The sequence below is a fragment of the Balaenoptera musculus genome, chromosome 13 (genome assembly GCF_009873245.2).
Source record: "Balaenoptera musculus isolate JJ_BM4_2016_0621 chromosome 13, mBalMus1.pri.v3, whole genome shotgun sequence".
NCBI lineage: Eukaryota > Metazoa > Chordata > Mammalia > Artiodactyla > Balaenopteridae > Balaenoptera > Balaenoptera musculus.
In genome coordinates this window covers 9,306,787-9,333,645 of record NC_045797.1, presented here as the reverse complement: position 1 = coordinate 9,333,645, position 26,859 = coordinate 9,306,787, and the positions used below count along the sequence as shown (strand labels likewise).

The 26,859-nt window shown below is 50.2% G+C and overlaps 1 protein-coding gene across 4 annotated transcripts; it reads left to right on the top strand.

The window, feature by feature from the left end:
• The first annotated feature begins 33 nt into the window (after window positions 1-33).
• Window positions 34-26,240, top strand: CNNM3 (cyclin and CBS domain divalent metal cation transport mediator 3). 4 transcript variants are annotated; one of them, XR_005022440.1, is made up of 9 exons: window positions 35-1,482; window positions 17,888-18,031; window positions 19,027-19,176; window positions 19,471-19,640; window positions 19,845-19,941; window positions 20,258-20,391; window positions 20,745-20,883; window positions 23,373-23,472; window positions 23,995-24,058. XR_005022440.1 is itself a non-coding variant. In XM_036873589.1 (8 exons), the coding sequence occupies exons 1-8, from the start codon at window positions 126-128 to the stop codon at window positions 23,187-23,189; spliced, it is 2,331 nt and encodes a 776-aa protein (XP_036729484.1). In that variant the 5' UTR covers window positions 34-125; the 3' UTR covers window positions 23,190-23,277. The 4 variants fall into 4 exon arrangements, 3 of the variants coding, with proteins under 3 accessions (XP_036729484.1, XP_036729485.1, XP_036729486.1); XM_036873589.1 differs by lacking the exons at window positions 23,373-23,472; window positions 23,995-24,058 and adding an exon at window positions 23,050-23,277 and having other exon boundaries at window positions 34-1,482; XM_036873590.1 differs by lacking the exons at window positions 23,373-23,472; window positions 23,995-24,058 and adding an exon at window positions 21,983-23,042.
• The last annotated feature ends 619 nt before the right edge of the window (window positions 26,241-26,859 follow it).

Below are 26,859 nucleotides of genomic sequence, written 5' to 3'. Positions count from 1 at the left end.
GTCCGACCCTGGGGCCCGCCCCCGCCCGCCGCCTATTGGCGGAAGAGGCGCCAGGGCTGGCGACGATTGGCCCGGGGGAGGCGGAGGGGTAGGCTGCGCGGGAGGCCGAGAGGGGGCAGCAGGCGATGGCGGCGGCGGCGGCGGCGGGTCGGCTAGGCTGGTTGCTCGCCGCGCTCTGCCTGGGCAACGCTGCCGGGGAGGCGGCGTCGGGCCCGCGAGTGCTGGGTGTCTGTCTGGAGGAGGACGGAGCGGCGGGCGCGGGGTGGGCGCGCGGAGGGGAGATGCGGGCCGCTCCGGAGGCCACCTTCCGCCTGCGCCTCTTCGGCTCGGGCTTCGCCAACAGCTCCTGGTCCTGGGTGGCCCCTGAGGGGGCGGGTTGCCCCGAGGGCGGGCCGGCCGCGGCGTCCGACGAGGCGGCGGCCCCCACGGGCGAGTGGCGCGCGCTCCTGCGCCTGCGCGCTGAGGCTGTGCGCCCGCACTCGGCGCTGCTGGCGGTGCGCGGGGAGCCGAGCGGCGCGGCGGCAGAAGAGGCGGCGGCCCCCACGGGCGAGTGGCGCGCGCTGCTGCGCCTGCGCGCCGAGGCTGTGCGCCCGCATTCGGCGCTGCTGGCCGTGCGTGTGGAGCCGGGCGGCGGGGCAGCCGAGGAGGCGGCGCCGCCCTGGGCTCTGGGCCTGGGGGCGGCGGGGCTGCTGGCGCTGGCGGCGCTGGCGCGGGGCCTGCAACTGAGCGCGCTGGCGCTGGCGCCGGCCGAGGTGCAGGTGCTGCGCGAGAGCGGCTCGGAGGCGGAGCGTGCGGCGGCGCGGCGCCTGGAGCCCGCGCGGCGCTGGGCCGGCTGCGCCCTGGGCGCGCTGCTGCTGCTGGCCAGCTTGGCGCAGGCGGCGCTGGCGGTGCTGCTGTACCGCGCGGCCGGCCAGCGCGCCGTGCCCGCCGTACTCGGCAGCGCGGGGCTCGTGTTCCTGGTGGGCGAGGTGGTGCCGGCCGCCGTGAGCGGGCGCTGGACGTTGGCGCTGGCGCCGCGCGCGCTGATCCTCAGCCGCCTGGCAGTGCTGCTCACCTTGCCCGTGGCGCTGCCTGTGGGTCAGCTGCTGGAGCTGGCGGCGCGGCCAGGGCGGTTGCGCGAGCGCGTGCTGGAACTGGCGCGCGGCGGCGGCGACCCCTACAGCGATCTCAGCAAGGGCGTGCTGCCCTGCCGGACCGTGGAGGACGTGCTCACGCCCCTCGAGGACTGCTTCATGCTGGACGCCAGCACCGTGCTGGACTTCGGCGTCCTGGCCAGCATCATGCAGAGCGGCCACACGCGCATCCCCGTGTACGAGGACGAGCGTTCCAACATCGTGGACATGCTCTACCTCAAGGACTTGGCCTTCGTGGACCCCGAAGACTGCACGCCGCTCAGCACAATCACCCGCTTCTATAGCCACCCACTCCACTTTGTCTTCAACGACACCAAGCTAGACGCCGTCCTGGAGGAGTTCAAACGAGGTAACGGCCGGGGAATCGCGGAGGGGACTCGCATGTCAGCGCCCTAGAGAAGAAGTGGGGGTTTAGGGAAGCTTCTGGGGAAGGGTCCCACCCCCGTGGAGGGCAGGGAAGCCTCTAAGGGCCTTTTTAATGAAGAGGATGGCTTTGCAGCTCCTAATGACCCTTCGAAATATCATTTTAAGGCTGTGGCTCTGAAACTGACAGTGCTATAGACAGCAGAAATCCCCTTCTCCTGGCAGGCCCGCAGTTTGGGGAGGTATGTCTACTTGGCTCTAGCTCTCCAGCTCTTTACCAGGTCATTTCTGTGGGCTTTGGCTTTGTAGCAGGTCCAAACTCTTGGATAGAAACTGAAAGAACATAGAAGAGTATAGTCTTCAGATACCTGGACGCCGCTGTCTGCACACATACGATATAAAATTAGCTGGTCCTGTGATGTTTCCAGGGCATCATTGTTAAGGTCACTGATGGGCTGCTACCTTCCTGATTGGTAAAAGGAAGGGAAAGGGAATGATTGGTAAACGTTTTCCTACAGGTGTGGAAGAAACTTCCACTGTAATTTCACCAGAAGCAACTTGATGGATACCAATTAGTCTCCCGTTACTTTTTTTTAAACCTTGAGTAAGGTCTCAAGTTCTCTCGTAACTCCACATTTTCACCCTCTCCTTTCACCCTGGTAAAAACTGAGACCGTCGCATTGTGAAGGTTTGGATTCCCCTGCCGTCTCCCTCTCCGTTGTTGGGCTTGGGTGTCCTCCCCAGAGCTTGGCCATGTGTTGGCCACTAGCCATGCTTTTCACACCTGAACTGCAGGATGGGTTTGGGGACGTCTCAAGACTCTGGATGAGCTTCACCCTAAAGACTGCATAATTCAGGTGGAGAAGTGAGCAGCTCCCCCTCATCTTCCTGGCAGCTGTGAAGTCTCCAGGCCCCTGTGAGCCCCTTGACTGTCAGGGCAGGGAGGCCAAGCTCTGCGGTAGTGACCATGTTACTCCTGCATTAGCACTGCTGTATGGCGGCCACTAGTGGGCGCTCTCGCGCACCATCTCCTATAATCCTTGCGAGATGCTTGGGTGTTGAAGTTAGGCAGTAACTGTTATTACTGTATCTGGGGATCTCGGTGGGAGACTCTGATGGGCAGCCCTGGCTGCTCTGCTAGAGAATCTCTGATAAGCTCTCGGCTGTTTCCTCAGAGAGTAGCCACGCAGCCCTTCACTGGGGAGAGGAGCCTGGGTCGGGGGCCAGGCAGAGCCTCCCAGTAGCAAGTACTCTGTCTCTGAGTAGTACTGTAGTCTCTGAGGCAGGGGGGTTCTCGTGGCCTGTTGGCCAGCCGTGCAGGCCCTGGGGTCAGCAAGGGAGGGTGCCATCCTGCCCCTGCCACCTTCCAGCTTGAGGCCCTGGGGAGGCCGGGCTTGACCACCAGGGCAGTGGCTGTGAGCAGCGTGCGGCACCATGTGAGTGGTTTGCACAGGTCACTGGCTGGTGTGGAGACCACAGTTGGGGGGTCCCAGTGGTTGGGGGGTCCAGTGAGAGGTGATGGTAGCCTGAACAGGGGTGCACAGCGGGCCTGGAGAGGAGTAACCCAAGAGGGCATTTGAAGGTGGGCATAGGAGGATTTTGTTGTTCGCTCAGGGACTGTGGGGCAAGAAGAGGCGCTGAGGACGAATGTGGATTTTGGCTTGGTGGTGGCCTTGACCTTCTCTGAGGCAGAGCACACGCAGGGAAGAGAGGGCTTGGGGGCGGTGGTGGGTGGCAGGCAGACGAGTTCGTTCTGGACATTGGAATTTGTGGCTGTGCAGTGGCCCGAGAGGCAGGCTCCTAGGATTAGTTGATGTGCAGTGAAATGCAAGTGAAAGTCACAAGCAGGAGGGAAGGATCTGGACGTCTGTGTTGAAGTGGTCCTAGGAAGCGGAGCCTAAAGAGGGGCACAGCAGGGAAGGGGTGGAGGGCAGAGAGGAGGGGCTGCTGAGGAGAGCCAGACCCTGGAATGCCCTGGAAACTAAGGGAAGGAGAGTGATCAGGAGAGAGGCTGGCATCACGTCCTTTGGATCCAGCAACCAGGATACCCTTGACCTTTGCAGAGCAGTTGTGGTGCCATGGAGTGGGGTGCTGGGGATTGAAGTACGACAGCCCAAGGAGACAGGCCTTCCGGGAGGTGTGGCTGCAGAGCGTGAGCCAGGGGGCAGAGGCTGGGAGAGGCTGGGCGGGCAGGAGGCCTTCTGCTCTTTGGTTTTAAGATGGGGGAGTCGAGTGGGTTTAGGTCTAAGTGTTGGTAGGAAGTTGCTGGGAGGGAGGGAAGGCCAATGCAGGCTGCTTCTGTTCTGGGGTGGTGGCCTTGGGGCGGCTCTGGAGAGCCTCCTTCTAGAAGGTGGTGGGGGAGGGGTGCAGTCTGGAGGTTGAATGGGGGGCTCTTCAGTCCCCTCGACCTCCTGACTCCTGTGGAGAGTGAGGGCCATTCTCAGGGCAAGATGGCCACGTCTTTCCTGTGACATCCTGAGCTTTCTCTGCTCTCGTGCAGTGCAGTCCTTTGGCAGATAGCTTTATGTTTCCTCACTAAAGTCCTTGTTAGCCTAACACTCTTCATCATTCCTCTGCTCATGAACAGAGGGCATATCGCAGCCTCCCTGGTGTGTGAGGTTTTAGGAACCAATCCCCTTCCTGTCTCTCTGCCAACTGTATGAGACGGTGGTCCCTCTGAATTCCCGAAGCTGGGGGCCCTGGCATCTTGGCAGTTACTGCCATTCCGGGCCCTGTTCCTTTCTCTCCTTCAGAGCACAGTTCTGGAACTGTATAGTCTGGGAGAGGCACCTTCCCCGGTGAGGTGCCCCTCAGTCACTGTGCAGACTTGAGGTGGCAGCTGATTGTTTTGTGCAAGCATTGCCAGGAGGAGCGCGTACTTTGGAGGTGTCGTAAGTAGCATGTATTTTCTTTAAAGCTGTTAACCCCTGCCTTCTTTGTCAACCCCCAGTGACAACCACCAGTGACCTCAAGGACATTCAACCAAAGGAGGGATTAGGATGGGTGCGCTTTTCGGAGTCTGCTTTAAAGCCTGAGTTGTGGTTCATTGCCTGTCAGAAGCCAAAGGATTGCCCCAACTCTGAAGGGTCAGACCTGCTCAGACATCTGTGAGGGATGGTCACATAGTACTTTTCTCACAGGATATGTTCAGACAGTTTTTTTAAAAAAAAAAGCTAAAGAGGGAAGGCAGAGGAATTTCAACTCCAGTTGCATTTTTAGGAATGTCCTAGAAAATAGGCATTATGGAAGGGTCCTCTAGCATCCCAGTCGTTTGTGAGCGTTCTCGAGCCTGCGAACTAAAATCAGAACTCTAGAGCTTTTCAGAGCTTCCTGGTCGACGTCGGCTGGTGTGCCATCTACCCCTGGCCTGCGGCTCTGTAGAGCTTTCGGGGGGAGAGCTGACGGCACCTGTCTTGGGGCCTGTGTCTGTGTTTGCAGTCAGCCAGCCAGGGGGCCCCATATCTTCAGGGCGTTTTATCCTATCAGATGAGAAACTTGAATCCCTCCAGCTTCCCTTTCTCTGTGTGCCCCTTACTCCTTTCTCCTGGCTGCCTTCTGGACCCCTCAAACATTCTGTCTTAAGGTTACATCACGTGGCCACTGTTTGGGGGACCTTGCAAGGGCTCTTCTTTCTTCTGTTCATTATTGAATCGTCTCATCACTGAGAACCTTGCACCTATTTTATAGAAGTTTTGAAAGCAAGGTAGAACTTAGTCATTCCTGTAGGTAACCTGCCAAAGGGACTGGCTTTGTGGAAGAAGGGGGCTGAAGTGGGTCCTCTGCTCCCAGATGGCCATCTAGAACCTGGGCTTTGGCTCCCGAAATCCCAAAAGACTGTTGACCAACATTGTGTGTCAAGCCTCAGCCTTCCTGACGTGGCCTGACGGATTTGTATCCCGTGGCAGAGCTGTTGGGGCCCTCGTAGCAGTGCTGCCTGCCTGCCGGTGTGAGCCATTCCAGCCCAAACACCAAGGGGTGGGAAGCGTCTGGAAATGCCACGTTCCTCATTCAGTGCCTCTGTCTCAGCAGGAATGGGCAGACAGTTCCCCAGGGACCCCTAGCCCCTTCCTCCTGGGAAGGGGGGAGGCAAATTAATGTGGGCATTTCCACCTTTAATTTTTGTTCCAGGATGGTAGAACCCCTGAAGAGGGCTGCTGGCTTCTCTTCAGCGGGGCCCTGCACTTGGCACCATGCCTGTCTCCCAGAGGGGAGGGGGCTCCTAAGATTCAGTCTTTTGTTCTCTTCAGTGAAAGTCACTTGAGTGGGGTGAGGGGGGTGTTAGGAGAGTGGACTCAGAGCCAGCTGCCTGGGTTCCAGCTTGGAGGGGTCACTGAACCTCTCTTGGCCTCAGTTTTCTCTGTGAACTGTAAAATGCAAATAATAATATGTGCCTTATAAAGTTGCCAGAGGGTTTGGTAAGTTAATAAATGAATAAAGCATTTGGTGGCTGGCACACAGTAAGCAAGCCCTAAGTATAGGCATGCCTTGGAGATATTGTGGGTTCAGTTCCAGACCACCACAGGAAAGCGAGTCATACAAGTGTTTTGGTTTCTCAGTGTATATAAAAGTTATGTTTTAAGTGTAGGGTAAGATTGTTTATTTGAGATGTTTCTTGAGGTGAGATTGAATTGCTATGAACTTCCCTCTTAGAATTGCTTTTGCTGTGTCTCATGGGTTTGGGGTGGTCGTGCTTTTGTTGTCATTTGTGTGTATGTATTTTTTTATTTCTTTGATTTCTTCAGTGATCTCTTGGTTATTCAGTAGCACACTGTTTAGCCTCCATGTATTTGTGTTTTTTAGTTTTTTTTTCCTGTAATTGATTTACAATCTCAGAGCGTTGTGGTCAGAAAAGATGCTTGATACGATTTCAGTTTTCTTAAGTTTTCCGAGGCTTGATTTGTGACCCAAGATGTGATCTATCCTGGAGAATGTTCCATGTGCACTTGAGAAGAAAATGTATTCTGCCACTTTTGGGTGGAATGTTCTATAAATGTCAATTAGATCTATCTGGTCTATTGTGTCATTTAAAGCTTATGTTTCCCTATTTATTTTCTGTTTGGATGATCTGTCCATTGGTGTAAGTGGGGTGTTAAAGCCCCCTACTATTATTGTGTTACTGTCGATTTCTCCTTTCATGGGTGTTAGCATTTGCCTTATGTATTGAGGTGCTCCTATGTTGGGTGCAAAAACATTTATAATTCTTATATCTTCTTCTTGGATTGATCCTTTGATCATTAGTGTCCCTCCTTATCTCTTGTAACAGTCTTTATTTTAAAGTCTATTTTACCTGACACGGGTGTTGCTACTCCAGCTTTCTTTTGATTTCCATTTGCATGGAATATCTTTCTCCATCCCTTCACTTTCAGTCTGTATGTGTCCCTAGGTCTGAAGTGGGTCTTTTGTAGACAACGTATATATGGGTCTTGTTTTTGTATCCATTCAGCCAGTCTGTGTCTTTTGTTTGGGGCATTTACTCCATTTACATTCAAGGTTATTATCGATATGTATGTTCCTATTACCATTTTCTTAATTGTTTTGGGTCTGTTTTTGTGGGTCTTTTTCCTCTCGTGTTTCCCTCTTAGAGAAGTTCCTTTAGCATTTGTTGTAAAGCTGGTTTGGTGGTGCTGAATTCTCTTAGCTTTTGTTTGTCTGAAAAGCTTTTGACTTCTCCATCAAATCTGAATGAGATCCTTGCTGGGTAGAGTAATCTTGGTTGTAGGTTTTTCTCTTTCATCACTTTAAGTATATCCTGCCACTCCCTTCTGGCCTGCAGAGTTTCCACTGAAAAATCAGCTGATAATCTTATGGGAACTCCTTTGTATGTTATTTGTTGTTTTTCCTTTGCTGCTTTTAATATTTTCTCTTTGAATTTAATTTTTGTTAGCTTGATTAATATTGTCTTGGTGTGTTTTTCCTAGGGTTTATCCTGTATGGGACTCTCTGTGCTTCCTGGACTTGGGTGACTATTTCCTTTCCCATGTTAGGGAAGTTTTCCACTATAATCTCTTCAAATATTTTCTCAGACCCTTTCTTTTTCTCTTCTTCTTCTGGGACCCCTGTAATTCAAATGTTGGTGCGTTTAGTGTTGTCCCAGAGGTCTCTGAGATTGTCTTCAATTTTCATTCTTTATTCTTTATTCTGCTCCTTGGCATTTATTTCCACCATTTTGTCTTCCAGCTCACTTATTCATTCTTCTGCCTCCGTTACTCTGTTATTGATTCCTTTTAGTGTATTTTTCATTTCAGTTATTGTGTTGTTCATCTCTGTTTGTTTGTTCTTTAGTTCTTCTAGATCTTTGTTAAACATTTCTTGTATTTTCTCAATCCGTGCTTCCATTCTATTTCCGAGATTCTGGATCATCTTTACTATCATCACTCTGAATTCTTTTCCAGGTAGATTGCCTATTTCCTCTTCATTTATTTGGTCTTGTAGGTTTTTACCTTGCTCCTTCATCTGTGACATATTTTTTTGCCGTCTCTCTTTTTTTTTTTTTTTTTATGACTCAGATTGTGTTCCTGTTTTACTGGTTGTTTGGCCTGAGGCTTCCAACACTGGAGTTTGTAGGCTGTTAGGTAGAGCTGGGTCTTGGTGCTGAGTTGAGGAACTCTGTGAGACCTCACTCCAATGAATATTCCCTGGGGTCTGAGGTTCTCTGTTAGTCCAGTGGTTTGGACTTGGAGCTCCCACCGCAGGAGCTTCCCCCCGACCCTGGGCTTGTGAATCAAGATCCCGTAAGCCGTGTGGGGTGGCAAAAATAAAAAATAAAAAAGGACAATAACAAAGTAAAAAATAAAATTAGACTAGGAAACTAACAGATGTGTTAGAAAGAATGTAGAAATAAAAATATAGATGAATCAACAATGGGAAGGTACATCAGGACCACAATAGTAAAAAAGAGGAGGAGGGAAAAGAAAAAAAAAAAAGGTGGCGGGGGAAGGCCTTGGCTGTGGAGGGCGGGGCCTAAGCAAGGGCGAGGTTTGGGTGATGGGCGGGGCCTATGCTCAGGACCCACAGGGCTGGAAAAGGCCCTGGGGGCTGTGGGGGGTGGGGCTTAGGCTCAAGGAACAGAAAGGGCCCAGGTGTGCCCCACACCTCTGGTCTCAGAGGGCAGGGGACCTCACCTGGGAGCCCAGCAGGCTTCCTGGTCTCAAGTGGGTGGGGAAAACGCTCTTCTCTCCTCTCCTGCTCCTCCTGGAGGGCCCCTCCCGCCTGCCTCTCCTCATCCCCACCTGGCCTCCCTCCTATGCCCTCAAGGACCCACTCAGCCTGGAGGGGCCTTGGAGGGCGGGGGGGGGGGATTGGTCTGGGAGCTCAGCAGGCTCCTTGTGCCCGAGTGGGTGGGGCAATCGCCCTCTGCTCCTCTCCTGCTCCTCCGGCAGGACCACTCCCGCCTGCCTCTCCTGATCTCCCTGTTCTCCCTCCTGTGCCCCCAGGGCCCACACGGCCTGGATGGGGCTTTGGAGGGGGGAACCGGCTTGGGAGCTCAACAGGCTCCCTGACCCAAGTGGGCCAGGCGATTGCCCTCTGCTCCTCTCCTGCTCTTCCCGGAGAGTCCCTCCCACCTGCCTCTCCTGATCTCCTGGCCTCAGGGGCACCGATCTTGTCTGGCCTCCACTTCTCCTCCCTCCTCGGTTCCCCTGTGTCCTACCGGTTCACTCTGGGGTTCCTCCTGTCTCCTTGGGGGTCAGAGTCCCCCACAAGCAGATGGCAGGCGCCCTAGTTGTGGGGAGACGCTAACTGCGCATCTGAAATAGAAACGAAGGAAACAATAGCAAAGATCAATAAAACTAAAAGCTGGTTCTTTGAGAAGATAAACAAAATTGATATACCCTTAGACTCATCAAGAAAAAAAGGGAGAGGACTCAAATCAATAAAATTAGAAATGAAAAAGGAAAAATCACAACCAACACTGGAGAAATACAAAGGATTATAAGGGACTACTACAAACAACTATATGCCAATAAAATGGACAGCCACGAAGAAATGGACAAATTCTTGGAAAGGTACAGTTTTCCAAGACTGAACCAGGAAGAATTAGAAAATACAAACAGACCAATCACAAGTAATGAAATTGAAACTGTAATTTAAAATCTTCCAGCAAACAAAAGTCCAGGACCAAATGGCTTCACAGGTGAATTCTATCAAACATACAGAGAAGAGTTAACACTGATCCTTCTCAAACTCTTCCAAAAAACTGCAGAGGGAGAAACACTCCCAAATTCATTCTACGAAGCCACCATCACCCTGATACCAGAACCAGAAAAAGATATCATAAAATAAGAAAATTATAGACTAATATCACTGATGAACATAGATGCAAAAATCATGAACAAAATACTAGCAAACAGAATCCAACAGCACACTGAGAGGATCATACACCATGATCAAGTGGGATTTATCCCAGGGATGCATGGATTCTTCAATATAAGCAAATCAATCAATGTGATACACCACATTAACAAATTAAGGAATAAAAACCATATGATCATCTCAATAGATGCAGAAAAAGCTTTTGACAAAATTCAACACCCATTTATGATAAAAACTCTCCAGAAAATGGGTATAGAGGGAACCTACCTCAACATAATGAAGGCCATATATGACAAACCTACAGCCCACATCATTCTCAGTGGTGAAAAACTAAAACCATTTCCTCTAAGATCAGGAAGAAGACAAGATTGCCCACTCTCACCGCTATTATTCAACATAGTTTTGGAAGTTTTAGCCACAGCAGTCAGAGAAGAAAAAGAAATAAAAGGAATCCAAATCGGAAAAGAAGTAAAACTGTCACTGTTTGCAGACGACATTATACTATACATAGAGAATCCTAAAGAGGCTACCAGAAAACTACTAGAACTAATCAATGAATTTGGTAAGGTTGCAGGATACAAAATTAATGCACAGAAATTTCTGGCATTCCTATACACCAGCAACGAAAAATCAGAAGGAGAAATTAAGGAAACATTCTTATTTACCATTGCAACAAAAAGAATAAAATACCTAGGAATAAACCTGCCTAAGGAGGTGAAAGATTTGTACTCAGAAAACTATAAAACACTGATGAAAAAAATCAAAGATGACATAAACAGATGGAGAAATATACCATGTTCTTGGATTGGAAGAATCAATATCGTGAAAATGACTATACTACCCAAAGCAATCTACAGATTCCGTGCAATCCCTATCAAACTACCAATGGCATTCTTCACAGAATTAGAACAAAAAATCTTACAATTCGTATGGAAACACAAAAGACCCTGAATAGCCAAAGTAATCTTGAGAAAGAAAAACAGAGTTGGAGGAATCAGGCTCCCTGACTTCAAACTATACCACAAAGCTACAGTAATCAAGACAGTATGGTACTGGCACAACAACAAATATAGATCAATGGTACAGGATAGAATGCCCAGAGATAAACCCACGCACATGTGGGCACCTAATTTACAACAGTGGAGGCAAGAACATACAATGGAGAAAAGACAGCCTCTTCAATAAGTGGTGCTGGGAAAACTGGACAGCTACATGTAAAAGAATGAAATTAGAACACTACCTAACACCATACACAAAAATAAACTCCAAATGGATTAAAGACTTAAATGTAAGACCAGACACTATAAAAGTTTTAGAGGAATACATAGGAAAAACATTCTATGACATAAATCACAGCAAGATCTTTTTTGACCCACCTCCTAGAGTAGCATAAATAAAAACAAAAATAAACAAATAGGACTTAATTAAACTTGAAAGTTTTTGCACAGCAAAGGAAATCATAAGACAAAAAGACAACCCTTAGAATGGGAGAAAATATTTGCAAATGAAACAACAGGCAAAGGATTAATCTCCAAAATACACAAACAGCTCATGGAGCTCAATATCAAAAAAACAAACAATCCAGTTAAAAAATGGGTGGAACACCTAAATAGACATTTCACCAAGGAAGACATACAGATGGCCAAGAGGCACATGAAAAGATGCTCAACATCACTAATTAGAGAAATGCAAATCAAAACTACAATGAGGTATTACCTCACACCAGTCAGAGTGGCTATTATCAAAAAAGCTAGAAACAATAAATGCTGGGGGCTTCCCTGGTGGCGCAGTGGTTGAGAATCTGCCTGCCAATGCAGGAGACACGGGTTCGAGCCCTGGTTTGGGAAGATCCCACATGCCGCGGAGCAACTGGGCCCGTGAGCCACAACTGCTGAGCCTGCGCGTCTGGAGCCTGTGCTCCGCAACAAGAGAGGCTGCGATAGTGAGAGGCCTGTGCACTGTGATGAGGAGTGGCCCCCGCTCGCCGCAACTAGAGAAAGCCCTCACACAGAAACGAAGACCCAGCACAGCCATAAATAAATGAATGAATGAATGAATGAATGCTGGAAAGGTTGTGGTGAAAAGGGAACTCTCCTACACTGTTGGTGGGAATGTAAATTGATGCAACCTCTATGGAAAACAATATGGAGGTTCCTTAAAAAACTAAAAATAGAACTACCATATGACCCAGCAATCCTACTACTGGGCATATACCCTGAGAAAACCATAATTCAAAAAGAGCCATGCACCACAATGTTCAATGCAGCACTATTTACAATAGCCAGGACATGGAACCAACCTAAATGTCCGCCGACAGATGAATAGATAAAGAAGATGTGGCATATATATACAATGGAATATTACTCAGCCATAAAAAGAAACGAAATTGAGTTATTTGTAGTGAGGTGGATGGACCTAGAGTCTGTCATACAGAGTGAAGTAAGTCAGAGAAAAAGAAATACTGTATGCTAAGGTATATATATGGAATCTAAAAAAAAAAAAAAAGTACTGATGAACCTAGTTGCAGGGCAGGAATAAAGAGGTAGACATAGAGAATGGACTTGATGACATGGGGTGGGAGGGCGAAGCTGGGGCGAAGTGAGAGTAGCATCGACATATATACACTACTGAATGTAAAATAGTTGGCTGGTGGGAAGCAGCAGTGTAGCACAGGGAGATCGGCTCAGTGCTTTGCGATGACCTAGAGGGGTGGGATAGGGAGGATGGGAGGGAGGCTCAAGAGGGAGGGGATATGGGGACATGTGTATGCATATGGCTGATTCGCTTTGTTGTGCAACAGAAAGTAACACGGTATCGTGAAGCAATTATACTCCAATAAAGATCTATTAAAAAAAAATCTATGTTTATGCTATGTTGTAGTCTGTTAAGTGTCCAGTTGGCATTATGTCTAAAAAAACAATGTACATATCTTTTGGGGGGGGGGCTGTGCCATGCCGCATGAGGGATCTTAGTTCCCCGACCAGGGATTGAACCCATGTCCCCTTCACTGGAAGTGCAGTCTTAACCACTGGACCGCCAGGGAAGTCCCAACAATGTACCTATCTTAATTTAAAAATACTTCGTGGCAGAATTCCCTGGCGGTCCAGTGGTTAAGACTCTGTGCTTCTACTGAAGGGGGTGCAGGTTTGATCCCTGGTCGGGGAACTAAGATCCCACATGCTGTGCAGCGTGGTCCCCAAAAAAATCAAACTAGAAAACCTTTATGGCTAAAAAAATGTTAACCACCATCTGAGCCTTCAGCGAGTTATAAACTTTTTGCTGGTGGAGGGTCTCGCCTCGATGTTGGGGGCTGCTGGCTGATCAGGGTGGTGGCTGCTGATTGGGGTCGCCGTGGCAGTTTCTTAAGACGACAGTGAAGCTTGCTGCATCAATTGGCTCTTCCCTGCACCAGCGATTTCTCTGAAGCACCCAGCGCTGTTTGATAGCATTTTATCCACAGCAGAACTTCTTCCAAAATTGGAGTCAGTCCTGTCAAACCCTGCCAACCCCAACCCCTTATCAGTTAAGTTCATATGATGTTCTAAATCCTTTGTTGCCATTTCAACAGTCTTTGCAACATCTTTAGCAAGAGTAGTTCCCATCTCGAGAAACCACTTTCTTTGCTCATCCATGAGAAGCAACTCCTCGTCCATTAAAGTTTTATCATGAGATGGCAGCAATTCAGTCACACCTTCAGGCTCCACTTCTCATTGTAGTTCCCTTGCTAGTCCTACCACATCTGCAGTTACTTTCCTTCATGAAGTCTTGAACCCCTCAAAGTCATCCATGAGGGTTGGAATCAGCTTCTTCCAAACTCCTATCAGTGTTGATATTTTGATCTCTTTTCATGAATCATGAATGTTCTTAATGGCATCTAGAATGGTGAATCCTTTCCCGAAGGTTTTCAATTGACTTTGCCCACATCCATCAGAGGAATCTCTATCTATGGCAGGTGTAGCCTTATGAAATGTAGTTCTTAAATAATAAGACTTGAAAGTTGAAATTACTCCTTGATCCATGGGCTACAGTATGATGTTTTGTTAGCAGTCATGAAAATAACATTAATCTCCTTATACAGCTCCATCAGAGCTCTTGGGTGACCAGGTGTATTGCCGATGAGCAGTACTACTTTAAAAGGAATCTTTTTTCTGAGCAGTGGCTCTCAACAGTGGGCTTAAAATATTCAGTAAACCAATGTGTTGTCATCCTTTATTGTTCAATTTATAGAGCACAGGCAGAGTAGATTTAGCATAATTCTCAAGGGCCCTAGGATTTTTGGAATGGTAAGTGAGCATTGGCTTCAACTTAAAATCACCTGCTAACTGCATTAGCCCGTAACAAGGGGGTCAGTGCGTCCTTTGAAGCTTTAAAACCAGGCCTTGACTTTTCCTCTCTGGCTATCAAAGTCCTAGATGGCATCTTCTTCTAATATAAGGTGGTTTTGTCCACATCGAACATCTGTTGTGTAGTGTAACTACCTTCATTAATGATCTTAACTAAATCTTCTGGATAACTTGCTGCAGCTTCTACATCAGCACTTGCTGTTTCACCTTACTCTTTTATGTTATGGAGACAGCTTTCCTTAAACCTCATGAACCAATCTCTGGTAGCTTCAAACTTTTCATCTGCAGCTCCCTCACCTCTCTTAGCCTTGATAGAATTGAGAGGTGGGGCCTTGCACTGGGTTAGGTTTTTGGGTAAGGGAATGTTGTGGCTGGTTTGATCTTCTATCCAGACCACTCGAACTTTCTCCATATCAGCAAGAAGGCTGTTTGTCTTTCTTACCATTCACGTGTTCACTGGAGTAGCACATTTATTTTTTTATTTGCTTGTTTGTTTATTTTTATTTTTTGGAGCAGCTTTTATTTTTTTTTTAAATTCTTTATTTATTTATTTATTTTTGGCTGCATTGGGTCTTTGTTGCTGCGCACGGGCTTTCTCTAGTTGGGGCGAGCGGGGGCTACTCTTTGTTGCAGTGTGTGGGCTTCTCATTGCTATGGCTTCTCTTGTTGCGGAGCATGGGCTCTAGGCACGTGGGCTTCAGTAATTGTGGCACGTGGGCTCAGTAGTTGTGGCTCACGGGCTCTAGAGCACACGCAGGCTCAGTAGTTGTGGCGCACGGGCTTAGTTGCTCCGCAGCATGTGGGATCTTCCCGGACCAGGGCTCAAACCCGTGTCCCCTGCATTGGCAGGTGGATTCTTAACCACTGCTCGACCAGGGAAGCCCTGGAGTAGCTCTTTTAATTTCCTTCAAGAACTGTTCCCTTGCATTCACGCCTTGGCCGTTTGGTGCACGAGGCCTAATTTTCAGCCTGTCTCAGCTTTCGACATGCCTTCCTTGCTAAGCTTAATCATTTCTAGCTTTTGTTTTAAAGTGAGAGGCCTGTGATTCTTCCTTTCACTTGAACACTTAGAACCTATTGTAGGGTTATTAATCGGCCTAAATTTCAATATTGTTGTGTCTCAGGGAACAGCGAGAGAGAAGAGGAGAGGGAAAGAGACAGGGCATGACCGGTTGGTGGAGCAGTCAGAACACACACAGTATCTATCAAGTTCCCTGTCTTATGTGGGTGCAGTTGGTGGCGCTCCCCCAAAACAGTTACAATAGTAACATCACAGATCGCCATAACAGATATAATAATAATGAAGAAGTTTGAAAACCTGGGAGAATTACCAAAGTGTGACACAGACACAGAGTGAGCAGATGCTGTCTGAAAAATGGTACCGATAGACTTGCTCGACGAAGGGTTGCCACACACCTTCATTTTGTTGGAAAAAAAAAAGTATCTGCGAAGCACATTGAAACGACGTAGGCCTGTACTGCATTTCTTCACTTCTCAGATGCACATTTTATTTGCATTTTAACATCTCTGTAACCAGGATGTCTTATGATTGATGACATCTTGGATTTGATGACATACAGTAAATGTGATCTTTTTGTTCTTTTACAGCCTCATTCCTTTCTTGATCATCTGGTTAGTGGTCTAATAATAATAGCTTTTGCTTGACTCTTGACATTTTCATTTCCTCCAACTTTGGAGCAGAGGTCTTCCTATACCTGATTACTGGGGGCGGGGCAGGGGGCACGGATGCTGAAAGAATGAGGCAGAGGCATGCCAGCTGCTTCCAAAGAATGTGCTTCTAAACCCAATCACTACATTGTCATTGAACCCAAGGTATGTAAAGTAGGATTCACACAAAGAGGTGAACTTGACTTTTTGCTTTACCAAAGGATTCTTGAAGCAAGCACCCCTTTACATGCAGGTCCAGGCCGGCTTTTACCCTATGCTTTATTCACTAGTAATAAAAAGGGGCAGCATCCTAAATGTCCATCGACAGATGAATGGATAAATAAGATGTGGTATATATGCAAGTGAATACTACTCAGCCGTAACAAAGAATGAAATGATGTCATTTGCAGCAACATGGATGAACCTAGAGAATATTATACTTAATGAAGTAAGTCAGACAAAGACAAATATTATATACCACTTTTATGTGGAATCTAAAAAATAATACAAATGAATCTATACAAAACAGAAACAGACATAGAAAACAAACTTATGGTTACCGAAGGAGAAGGGGGGGAGGGATAAATTAGGAGTATGGGATTAACATATACAAACTACTATACATAAAATAAGCAACAAGGATTTACTGTATAGCACAGGGAACTATATTCAAAATCTTGCAATAACTATAATGGAAAATAATCTGAAAAAATATATATAACTGAAACACTTTGCTGTACACATTGTGAACTAACATAATATTGTAAATCAACTGTACCTCAGTGAAAAAAAAATACTGTTAAAAAGGGGGGGCATGGTTGAGATGAGTTTGCTGTCAGTTCCATATCCTAGACCTGCACAGTCCAGTCCAGTAGCCACTACCCACATGTGGTTGCTGAGTTCTTGAACAGTAAACAGTCTGAATTGAGATGTGCAGTGAGTGCCGAACACACACCAGATGTCAAAGACTTAGTACCCAAAAAAGGAAAAATATCTATTCATATGTTTATATTGACTGCATGTTGAAATGATATTTTGATTATATTGAGTTCATCATAATATTAATTTCATTTCTGTCTCTTTAATTTTTTTAATGTAGCTACTCAAAAGTTTTAAATTACCTGTATGGCTTGCATTCTGTTTCTTTTTGTTTTTTTTTAAAAAAATGGTTTTTTTGACGTGAACCATTTTTAAAGTCTTTATTGAGTTTGTTACAATATTGCTTATGTTTTATGTTTCGGTTTTCTGGCCCTGAGGCATGCGGGATCTTAGCTCTCGACCACGGATCGAACCCGCACCCCATGCGTTGGAAGGCGAAGTCTTAACCACTGGACTGCCAGGGAAGGCCCACATTCTGTGTCTTTTGGACAAGCATAAAGCTTTATGGAGAAAAAGCACTTACCTGAAACAGTATATTCTTGAAGTTTCCCTAACATTCCCAGCACTCTGAGGCTGGGCTTTTCTCAAGCTTACATTTTCTCGTAAAACAGTTAGCTCACCTGAGGAGGATGCAGAGGAGGAAGGAGAAGAGTTGCAGCTTCCTGCTCTTCCTTCCGCACAGTTTGGGCTCTAACTAGCTGATTATCATCATCCTCATCCTCCTGGGTGACTTTCATGCACCTCGGCTTCTGGAAATACAGGGCAGCCTTCAGAATTGGGAACGCTCCCTTTGGAGACTCAGGCGGGGTGGCCCCTTTCGGCTTCCGCATTCAGACTGTCCCCGGGGAGCCAGCGTCTTTGGTGTCGGCACCCTGTGTCCACGGTCCAGTTGCTGCTGTATACGGTGTCTGTTCTGGTCCGGATGCATCCTTGTCTAAACCACGTTTACGGCGTGGAGTCGCACAGACCCGGGGTGACTCCAGCTCCGCCGCTGCCTGGGGCGACTTGGGCAGGTGGACGTGGGGTCCGAGACTTACTCCTCAAAGGCACCTAGGAAGAGTCTCTCCTGGTGCCTGGCGTGTTGTGGGAACATAGACATCAGCTTCTGTCCTTGTGGTGGGCCAGTCACATGGGACTAAGGAAAACAGGAGGCCCCCTAGCAAGCTGTAACGCAAGTGTCCCTCCCCTCAGGGAAGTCCCACCTGGCCATCGTGCAGAAGGTGAACAACGAGGGCGAAGGTGACCCCTTCTACGAGGTGCTGGGCCTGGTCACCCTGGAGGACGTCATCGAGGAGATCATCAAGTCCGAGATCCTGGACGAGTCTGAAGACTACCGTGAGTCCTGGCCCTGGCGCTTTTCCGGCTCCGCTGTTCTTTCGAGCTTACAGAGACGTGTGTGTATCAGAGGATGGCGGGTCTCCATGTTGTCAGAAGCGGGGCTGGATCTCGGGTCAGAGCCGTCACGTACCCAGGCCCCGTCTGCTTACTCCTGCGTGGGCCGGGATTGCCCCTTGCAGGAGGGAGGGCTCACACATGTGCCTGGACGCAGAGCCATGGGGGCGCATCCCATGGGTGGCTTTGCAGTCCCAGGGCTTGCCCGGGGCTCTGCCTTTAACGGGCTTTTTCCCAGTCTTTATCTCCCTTGGTCCGTTTGCTTTCTCTTGTTCTGTTGTATAGAAGTGTCTTCTCAAAGAAGCCTGTTCTTTACTGCTGAGAGGTTCTTCCCCAAACAGATGATCGTGGGGCCCGTGATTGTGTTTTAGAAGTGCCTGGCTCTTAGGATGGCAGCTGCGGTCTGCAGGGCAGACACAGAGCTCATGCTTGACGGCGGGCCTCACGTGGGCCCCCTGGGACACTGAGCTGCCTGCCCTGTGAGCTTGGAAGTGAATCTCTGCCCACGTGTCTGTCCCCCAAATGCAGCATTTTGGTTTGGCATCTCAGACTGCCGTAGGCACGGGGTCTGCAGGTTAGCGGCTGTTTGGCACCAGTAATCCTCGAACATGTGCTTTCTAGCGAGGGGCCTGTTGTTTTACATAAGCTGTCTGCTATCATATCGGCATTATCTCCTCCCAGCTCCGAGGAGGGAGCAGGCCTCTCTGCTACTTCTCGGGACATCGCTGGAATGCAAGCTGCCGCCCCTCTGACCGGGCACCAGATCACTGCCTGGGTGGAGTGGCTGCCAGGTGCCGTCAAGACAGCAGTGCCCTGATGCTGTCTCCCCCCAGGAGCCCCGAGGCCTTGGGGGGAGGGAGAGGCAACGTGCCCCTTGGTCCGGTCATGTTGATGGAGGGCTGCTGGAGCCTAAGCAGGCCCTCTTCTCCCCGCCCCAGGAGACACCGTGGTGAAGAAGAAGCCTGCGTCTCTGAGCGCCCCTCTCAGGCAGAAAGAGGAATTCTCTCTGTTCAAGGTGTCTGACGATGACTGTAAAGTGAAAATCTCACCTCAGCTGCTCTTGGCCACCCAGCGCTTCCTTTCCCGAGGTGAGGGCGAGGGTGGGCCTCGTCCCTGCTCACCGGCCAGTGGATCAGGAGACCATCCCCCCCATTCCCAGTGAGCAGGAGGGTGTCCAGGAGAAGTTCGGCGATTCTCTCTGCCGCCCTGTCAGCAGCTCGGGTCACCTGAAGGCGGCTCCTCTGTGGGTGGCGGGGAGCCGCAGCTGGGTGGGTGCTGTGGGAGGCTGGGGGAGCCGAGGCACGCAGCAGGAGGCGGGCGGTGACACGGGCTGCGCTGGGCCCGGTGGACATTGTCCCCGTACCTGTTTCCCTGTGGGGCAGAGGTGGATGTATTCAGCCCGCTGCGAATCTCCGAGAAGGTCCTGCTGCACCTGCTGAAGCATCCCAGCGTCAACCAGGAAGTGAGGTTTGACGAGAGCGACCGCCTGGCCGCCCACCACTACCTGTACCAGCGCAGCCAGCCGGTGGACTATTTCATCCTCATCCTGCAGGTACCTGCGAGCCCGGCCTGGAGCCCGCCACTTGCTTAGGAAGTGGGGAGGGTCTGAGAAGAGGAAGGAACATCCAGATGCACCCGCCCTGGATAAGTGGGGTCGGTGCTCTCTCCTTGTGCTCTTTGCTGGCAGGAAGGATAACCTGTCCACCTCTTTTCTTTCCCTGTCCCTCTTTCCTCCCCCTCTTCCCCGACCTCCCAGGGCAGGGTTGAGGTGGAGATCGGGAAAGAGGGCTTGAAGTTCGAGAATGGGGCCTTCACCTACTACGGAGTGTCCGCCCTGACGGCGCCGTCCTCGGGTAAGCTGCAGCCGTCCCAGAGCTGGAGGCGGGGGGCGGCGGCTGGATGGGCGTTGCCGAGGCTCTCCGGTGCCCCGCGTCTGGCCTCCCGCAAGGCAGTCTGCCTTGGGACCTGCTGGCCCTTCTCATCTCCGGGCTGCATGGAGGGTGGGGCAGCATTCCTTCGGGGCTCATCTTCATTGCTTTTCCCAGGAGGACCGTGTTTGCCATCCTTTCCGGAGCCCCTGGCTGTATTCCCTCACCGGGGCGATGTGTGGGGTGGGTCTCCGAGGCCGCGTGCGGCTGGCCTGCTCCGTCACCCACTGTCCTCTCATAGTTCACCAGTCCCCGGTGTCCTCGCTCCAGTCCATCCACCATGACCCGCTGCCCGAGCCCGCCGAAGGCACCCGCTTGTCTGCATACTGTCCTGACTACACCGTGAGGGCGCTCTCTGACCTGCAGTTCATCAAGGTGACCGTCTGGGCTGCTCACTGGTGCTGGCTTTTAACCAGCTTTGTGTCCCCGAGGGCTAGACCAGCTGGTCACACATTTGAATGGATTAAGAATAAATCCTGATTGAGTCTATCTGAGACTTCCCAGAGCAAGACCTTGTACTTGCTGTGAAGGGTGGACGGCCTGGCCCCTCTGTCTGCTGGTGGCCTAAGCACCCAGCTTCCTTGGAGATCTTAACAACGCTTCCACCCTGCACCCCCCCCCACCCCCCAACCCTGGTTCGGGGGCTGGAGGGCAGGAGGGAGGGGTGTGGCCCCTCACCTCACTTTCTCCGTCCAGCTGCACGAGTTGCAATGCTTCCTGTGCCCCAGGTCACGCGGCTGCAGTACCTCAATGCACTCCTGGCCACCCGAGCCCAGGCCGTGCCTCAGTCCCCTGAGAACGCGGACCTCCAGGCCGTCCCAGGCAGCCAGACCCGGCTCCTTGATGACAAGATAGCCACAGCCACAGGTGAGCCCCGTGCGGCTGCATCCCACGGCGTCGACCCCAGGGCGACCGTGCCTTTTGCCGTCCTGGCTGCACACACACAGACCTGCTCTCTCTGCCCTCGCCCTGCCCTACATTCGTTCTTTCTCCCTTTGTCTCCCCGTCCTTTTCTCTCTCCCTTCTTGTGTTTTTAATAACTTCGTCAACGCTGAGCTGTAGGTCAGCTGACGTTTTGAGTAGAGCATGTAAGTCAGCATTTTCTCTCCAGGGCCTGTAACGTGGGTTGATTTAATTAGAGAATACAGTTGACCCTTGAACAACAGCAGGTTAGGGGCGCCAACCCTCTGCGCAGTCAAAAATCTGTGTATAACGTGTTTGGTCCTCTGTATTTGTGGTTCTACATCCGCAGATTCAACCAGCTACAGCCTGTGTAATGCTGTAGTATTTACTATTGAAAAATAATCTGCATATAAGTGGACCCACGCAGTTCAAACCTGAGTTGTTCAAGGGTCAACCGTAGTTGCTAAATGGGAGTACGGTCAAGTTCAGGCGCTGTATTGGGTCATTTGGGGTTAGGGTTAGGTCACCTAGAAAGTGAAGATTTGGGTCACCAGTGGGCCTGGCTCAGAAGGTAGGTGGCTGGTGGACACCATCCCCAAAACCCAGAAGAGCACCTCCTGAGGCGTTTGGTCCCATCCAGGCGTTCAACTGGGAGCAGGAAGAAACAGACTTTGCAGAGTGGGATGGGAAACCCCACCCTTAGAGTGTAAGGAGGGAAGATAAAAAAGGAGCCTGTGAAGGGTAGGCTTGGGTGGGAGTGGTAAAACACATCAGGGAACTTTCGTGTCCTTGTTATTCAAGAAGGTACTTTTATGCTGACCGAGCTCCTAGGTTGGGGTCTGAGGTCCTCCGGGGCTTGGCGGGGCTTGGGGGAGGCCGTGGAAGGAACTGCAGGGGCCTGACTGCCGGTGCTCCATCCCCCTTACCCTGCAGTGGGGACGCCGAGCCCTTACTGAACACTTCCCATGCCACGCACTGTGCTAAGGGCTCTCCTCGTCCTGACTCAGCTAAGAAAACTTCCCTGAAGTTTTGAGAGGTGGTAGTTGTCACGCCCATTTTACAGGTGAAGAGTCGGAGGCCGGGAGAGACGGGCACTCTGGCTTGGAGACTGGGCGCGCCCTTGGTTACCGGACCCACGTTTGAGAAGGGAAACGTGTTTTTATAGTGGAAAGGTGCTTCCTGAGCTGCGTCGGTGGCTCCACTCCTGCGAGCTCCATCTCTGGTGCTGGTGAAGGACCCTGGGGGGTTGTGTTGGGTCCTGGATCCGGGCATGGTCGCAGTCATTTTGGAATGAACGGACCCTTCGTTCACCTCTTAGGGCGGAGCCCGCTCCTCTGTTTACCTACCGTGACGGTCTTTTATTTTGTGAGGCACCCCTCACACAGAGGAGGTTCGCACCGTCACGTTAGACTCGGGTCTCGAAAGCCAGGACGTTTTTGTTTTTCAAAATGTGAGCCTTTTGGTTTTGGTTGTCTCACATGTGAGCCTTTTCTGGCTCCATCTGCTACTCAGACTGCACAGGTTGTGTATAAGGTACAAACTTACATCTAAGAATCCTGGTTTTTCCCTTCATTTCATCTTATCACATACCCAGAGGTTTTTTAATCCTTTTGTGGCTTCAGCGGCTCGTGAGGCAGTCCTCTGAGGGAATTGTTTTTAGTGGCTCATGGGTCATTTCCTCTTTGTAACGGATTACCAGCCGGCCCCTGTTCTGTAGTCATGATGTTGGTGATTTTCCCCTAAGTGTGGCCTGACATTGGCCCTGGGCGGCCCTCAGGGTTTTGCACTTTATCTCTGTTAACCTGTTGCTTCGCTGCCCGGGGAGCTCAGTGTCGCTACGTGTGTTGGACGTGTCCCCGGGGCGCTGCTGAAACGGTGCAGGTCAGAGCCATCCTCTGGGTGACTCTGGCTCTAGCTTCCCCAGCAGAGAAGTGTCTGAAATGCTTGGAAAGCACGATGATTTTGAGCTGCCTTCAGCCGGGTCGGCAAATGGCATGAGGGCCAAATCTGCCTGTTCTCGTAACGTTTTACTGGAGGTGCCCATCTGCTGAGGGATTGTACTCGGCTGCCGGTGGAGTTGCGTCGTTGCCCCCGAGGCCTGCAAAGCCTAAGAAGACTGGCCCTTTACAGAAACACCTTCTGGAACCCTGGTCCGCTGCTTCACATTTGGAAAACTCCCTCCACATCGATCAATCCCAGAGCGGGATTCCCAGGGAGAGTCCGAGCTTGACACCGAGCCTCCTGGGCCCCTCTCGCCCCGGCGGCCTTGACTCTGCGGTGCTGCCCAAGCTGCCCGAGCGGAGTGGCTCTGCCGGAGCAGCTCCATAGCTGGTCTTCTCTCTCTCTCCTCCCTCTCCCTCTCCCTCCCCTCCCTCCCCTCCCCCTCCCTCCCCCTCCCTCTCTCCCTCCCCTCCCCCTCCCCCTTCCTCTCCCTTTCCCTCTCCTCTCTCTAGCTTTCCCAGTAGGCCTTTCCCTCTTTGGCACATTTGGAAACTGCAGTTGATAATTGACTGTGGACTAGTGAGCATTTTTTGTTTTAAGACAACACGCAAGGTAAATATCTTGCCTTTTACTTTACCTTCTCTTTGCTTTCCTTTGCCAGCCTGTTAGCTGCTGGGGGGCACTGCAGACCTCTCCCCCCAGATGGGGGGCACTTCTCCATGGGGGTGAGTGGGTGCTTCCTGTCCCTTGTTGCTACTTCTCATCTCATTTTTCTGGAGGGCAGGAGGGACCATGAAATAAATGCCTGCTCAGCCTTGGAAACAAAAGCTCCCTTCCAGTGCCTGCTGTGTTGTCTGGGCAGCTGCCTCCTGCCTTGGCCTTAGGGCCTCGGCCTCCCACGGGCAGAAGCCCTGCCTCTCATTGATGGCATCCGTCCTGGCAGTGGTTTTCTCTCACGAGGCTGAGCATTTTCCTAACGAAACGCTCCCAGCTCTGCCTCGATGTCTCCCGAGGAGGCCTGAGGCTCCTCGGCGCCCCCGCCCCTTCCCGTCTTAAAGAGGACGTAACACCTGGTGTCACAGGAGCCGCTCCCTGGACTGGCTCTGGGCTGACGCTCTCCCCTCTCCCCTCTAGGGTCCAGCCACAGCAGACCCGGCCTCCCGGCGGAGGAGAGCCCGGGGCGGAACCCGGGAGTTTAACCGCTTGGCTGGCAGCCCCGAGTGTGGGGAACGGACCGTCACGTGGGGAACTGGAGCGAGCCGAGGAGCGGCTTCCTGCCAGCCTGTCCCCACCCCCTGCAGGCCACGTTTTAGATGGCCCTCGTGGACGCGGCTCCTGGCTGCCCTCGGAGCCAGAGGCCGGTGCCAGGAGCCTCAGCAGGTCCTGCCCCCCTTTAGGAGATGGGGGTCCGCCGGGGCCAGCCCTCCAGGCCTGCTTCCGAACGGAATGAAAGGAACAGTGCCATCTCCAGTCCCTGGGCCAGCCTCCCTGTGACAGTGCAGTGTATTTATACCTCTTCTGGCCAAGCCACGATGTGAGTGCACGATTACTGCCTTTCTGTGGCCCTGACCTGTACTCTCTTTGCTTTTAATTTGCCAGCCTTCTGCTGCTGGCAGCACTTTCTGAGCAAACCAGGAGCACCAGTGTGGGCTGGGGGTTCACATCCATGGCCTTGGCCTCGGTGACCTTTTCGGCGTCCCTTACGATGCCATGCTGCAGAGCACACGCCCGGCCTGTCCCACGTGCCAAACCCGGAAGCAGGTCTATCGCACCAGCCCCGCTCCCTCCCGTGCGGGTGGCTTTCTCACGCTGGCCCCGGCGGGGCCGAGGAGCCTCTTCCTCCTGCCACTCCTCCGCCTGCCTGGCCCAGTCGCCGCTAACAGTATTGTCGTTTCCTGTGTTTTAAGAAGAGCTCACGCGTGGGAGGAAGGGACCGCTCTGCTGCACCGAAGCCTTTGTCGTGGGGTTCCGGGGAGGGCAGCCCGCGGCCCCCGGGGGCGCCGTGCGGCCGTCAGGTGCGCGGAGGGCGGCCAGGGCTGGTTGTGAGCCAGGTAGACCCCTCTCCGTCCTTTGGAAAAAAGAACATGACATCGGAGTTTTTCTTAGATCTCTGAAACATTTCAAGCTCTTTGCTTTTTTCCTGTTCTAGCTCTGGGGTTTTAGAGAAGCGGGAACAAGAAGGCATTTGTCTCGCCTTCCGGTTCACCTAAACTCACCTTCCACAGCGCTTCAGCTGCACAGAAACCAGGGCATCGCGGGGACCGAGGATGGGGAGGGAGGAGGATTTCTGGAACCTTTCCCAAAGGCATTTGGGTCCTTATCCAGGATCAGTGGGAATGAAGGCCAAAAAACAGTGGCATGCTCACTGAGAGACTTTCCTCAAGGAATTCTCTCCAAGAGCAAACCCAGGTGGGAAGTAGATACTTTAAAATTCTCTCTCTCCAGAACAGTGGTTCTTAGCCTTGGCTGCACATTGGAAATCACTTGGCAAATTAAAAATACTGATACCTGGGGCCCACCCCCCAGGGATTTCTGATTGAATCAGTCCAGGCATCAGGATTTTATTCTTTAAAATTATTTTAGGTTCACAGATCATATACCCTTCACACCCGCTTCCCTGAATGTTATCTCACATAACCTTGGTGCATTTATCGAAACTAAAAAATTAACATGGGTACAAAACTATTAACTAAATTACAGACTTTACTTGGATTTTTATCAAATTTTCCATCATGTCCCTTTTCTGTTGCAGGATCCAATCCAGGATACCAAGTTGCATTCAGAGCTATTGCTTTTTTTTTTTTTCCTAAGTAACTTTTTACTTTGAAATAATTAACAGATTCATAGGAAGTTGCAAAGATAGAGGTCCCATGTACCCTTCACCCAGTTTTCCTCAGTGATTACACCTTACATAGTTACAATGCAGTATCAAAACCAGGAATCTGACACTGGTGCAATGTGGGCATATAGTTCTATAGCATCTTATCATATGTAGATTTGTGTAACCACCACTGCAATCTAGATACAGAACTGTTCCTCCCTAGGATCTCCCTCCAACAGACTCTTTTAGAGCCACCCCCACCCCCTCTGGCCACTGTCCCTAATTCCTGGCAACCACTAATCTGTCCATCATCTCTATAATTTTGTCATTTCAAGAATGTTGTATAAATGGGATCTTACAGTATGTAACCATTGGGACTGGCTTTTTTCACTCAGCATAATGTTCTGGAATCTCCTCCAGGCTGTTGCGCGTGTCAACGGCTCATTCCTTCTTGATTGATGTGTGGTGTTCCATCAAATACTCACTGCCCTGTCTAAGGACATCTGGGTGGTTTCCAGTTTTTGGCTATTCCAAATAAAGCTGCTATGAACATTCATTACAGGCTCTTGTGTAAACACTGGTTTTCTTTTCTCTTAGCTAAATGTCTAGGAGTGCAATTGCCAGGTTGTATGGTTACTGCATCTTTAAGTTTTAAAAGAAACTGCCAGACTTTTTCAGAGTGCCTGTACAACTTTACATTCCCACCAGCAATGTGTGAGTGTTCTTCCAAATCCTCTCCAGGATTTGGTATTGTCACTATTTTCTATTTTAGCCACTCTGGTAGGTGTGTAGTGCTATCTCATTGTGGGTTTTATTTGCATTTCCATAATGGCTAATGTATATTTTTTCATGTGCTTGTTTCACCTTGTGAAATGTCTGTTCATGTCTTTTGCCCATTTTCTAAATAGATTGGTTTTTTTACTGCTGAGTTTTGAGAATTCTTTATATATTCTAAATACTAGGCTTTATTCGGTTTTTGGTTTGCAGATATTTTTTCCTAATCTTTAGCTTATTTTTTCATCCTCTTAACAGGATTTCTTGCAGGGCGAAAGTTTAAAATTTTGATGAATTACAACTTACTGATTTTTTTTTTTATGGATTATGCTTTTGGTGTCATGTCTAAGAATTCTTTAGTCCTTGATTGTGAAGATTGTCTTTTCTTTTTCTAAAATTTTATA

Coding starts and splice junctions, on each gene's coding strand:
- CNNM3 (XM_036873589.1), top strand. CDS start 126: ATGGCGGCGGCGGCGGCGGCGGGTCGGCTAGGCTGGTTGCTCGCCGCG. Junction 1,483..17,887: donor CCTGGAGGAGTTCAAACGAG/GTAACGGCCGGG, acceptor CCCTCCCCTCAG/GGAAGTCCCACCTGGCCATC. Junction 19,641..19,844: donor ATTTCATCCTCATCCTGCAG/GTACCTGCGAGC, acceptor CCGACCTCCCAG/GGCAGGGTTGAGGTGGAGAT.